Consider the following 1,135-nt stretch of genomic DNA (forward strand, 5'->3'; position numbering starts at 1 on the left):
GGAGCTGCCGCCTCCTCTCACCCTGACCCGTTTCCCTCAGCCCAGACATGGCCTACACTCCTTTCAAGTGAGAAACTGTTATTGAAGGGGTGGACGTGGGGCCCCACTGTATTTTCCTGTTCTAAGTTCTCAGACCAGCGTGATGTGTAGAGAAAAAAAATGCAGTATATATTTCTGATGAATTTTTAGAAGGGAAGAATAGACCTGTGAGTGAAGCTGAGTTTGCTTTCAGGCTGCAAATTACATTGACCTCCTTATGAATTTCATCTGTTCAGTCCTCAAGGAAGTGGACTCGTCACACTAATTGTCTAATATTTTTAAATTGCTTGTCATAAAAAACAATATAATTTTATACTTATAATATATTTTATAAATTTCTGCTTTTTATACAAACTCCTTGGTAACATGAAGGGTACATTTTCAAATTCCTCCATCTGATTTCCAAATCTCCCGCTGTTCCAGAAGGCTTTCAGCTGCCCCACCACCCCACTGTGGAAAACACCTGTTTGTTTAATCACAGGTGTTTACAAGCAGGCGGAGCCTGTAGCATTTCTGATAAATTTGACTGGCCCATATAGCGTAGCCAGACAGACTTACAGTGTATATTTTTTCCAGCACCATGAGAAATACAGAATTTAGTTTTTGAATTCCTGTCAAACTAAGATTATAGATTTCAGCTTTAAAAAAAAGTTGGATAAAATTATAAATCCCACAGTATTTTATTTTAAGATTTGGGTAACTTGTAAGCAATTATTTGGTAGCATAAGATTTTTTAAAATGTTATTTTAGGCATCTATTTTTAAGTTAATCATGGGGTGGGATACCCAAACCAATTATTTTAATTTTAGTACTCTATAATTTTTCATAAAGCATAATTAAAAGATACACAAATATATAGCAAGGAATGTGTGGATAAAAACATATTTTTGTTCAGAGGGAAAAAAAGAAGCACTGTTCATATTACTAATTTTTGTTTTTTTAGGTGAAAATCCTTTGGCTGATGACCAGAGTAACCATGATATTAACTCAGTTGCTGGCGTTCTAAAGCTCTATTTCCGTGGGCTGGAAAACCCCCTCTTTCCTAAGGAAAGATTTAATGATCTGATTTCTTGTATCAGTAAGTAGACTTTTTTTT

General features: G+C 35.4%; 1 protein-coding gene across 1 annotated transcript in view; it reads left to right on the forward strand.

Moving 5' to 3' along the window:
• Positions 1-1,135, forward strand: part of SRGAP1 (SLIT-ROBO Rho GTPase activating protein 1) — a 281,123-nt gene that overhangs the window by 242,702 nt on the left and 37,286 nt on the right. Inside the window, exon 16 of the mRNA XM_023518412.1 lies at positions 983-1,117. Within this exon, the coding sequence (XP_023374180.1) occupies positions 983-1,117 (135 nt within the window). The remainder of the gene's footprint in view (positions 1-982; positions 1,118-1,135) is intronic.

Source organism: Otolemur garnettii, unplaced genomic scaffold (assembly GCF_000181295.1).
Source record: "Otolemur garnettii isolate 467f Iridium unplaced genomic scaffold, OtoGar3 scaffold00138, whole genome shotgun sequence".
Taxonomy (NCBI): domain Eukaryota; kingdom Metazoa; phylum Chordata; class Mammalia; order Primates; family Galagidae; genus Otolemur; species Otolemur garnettii.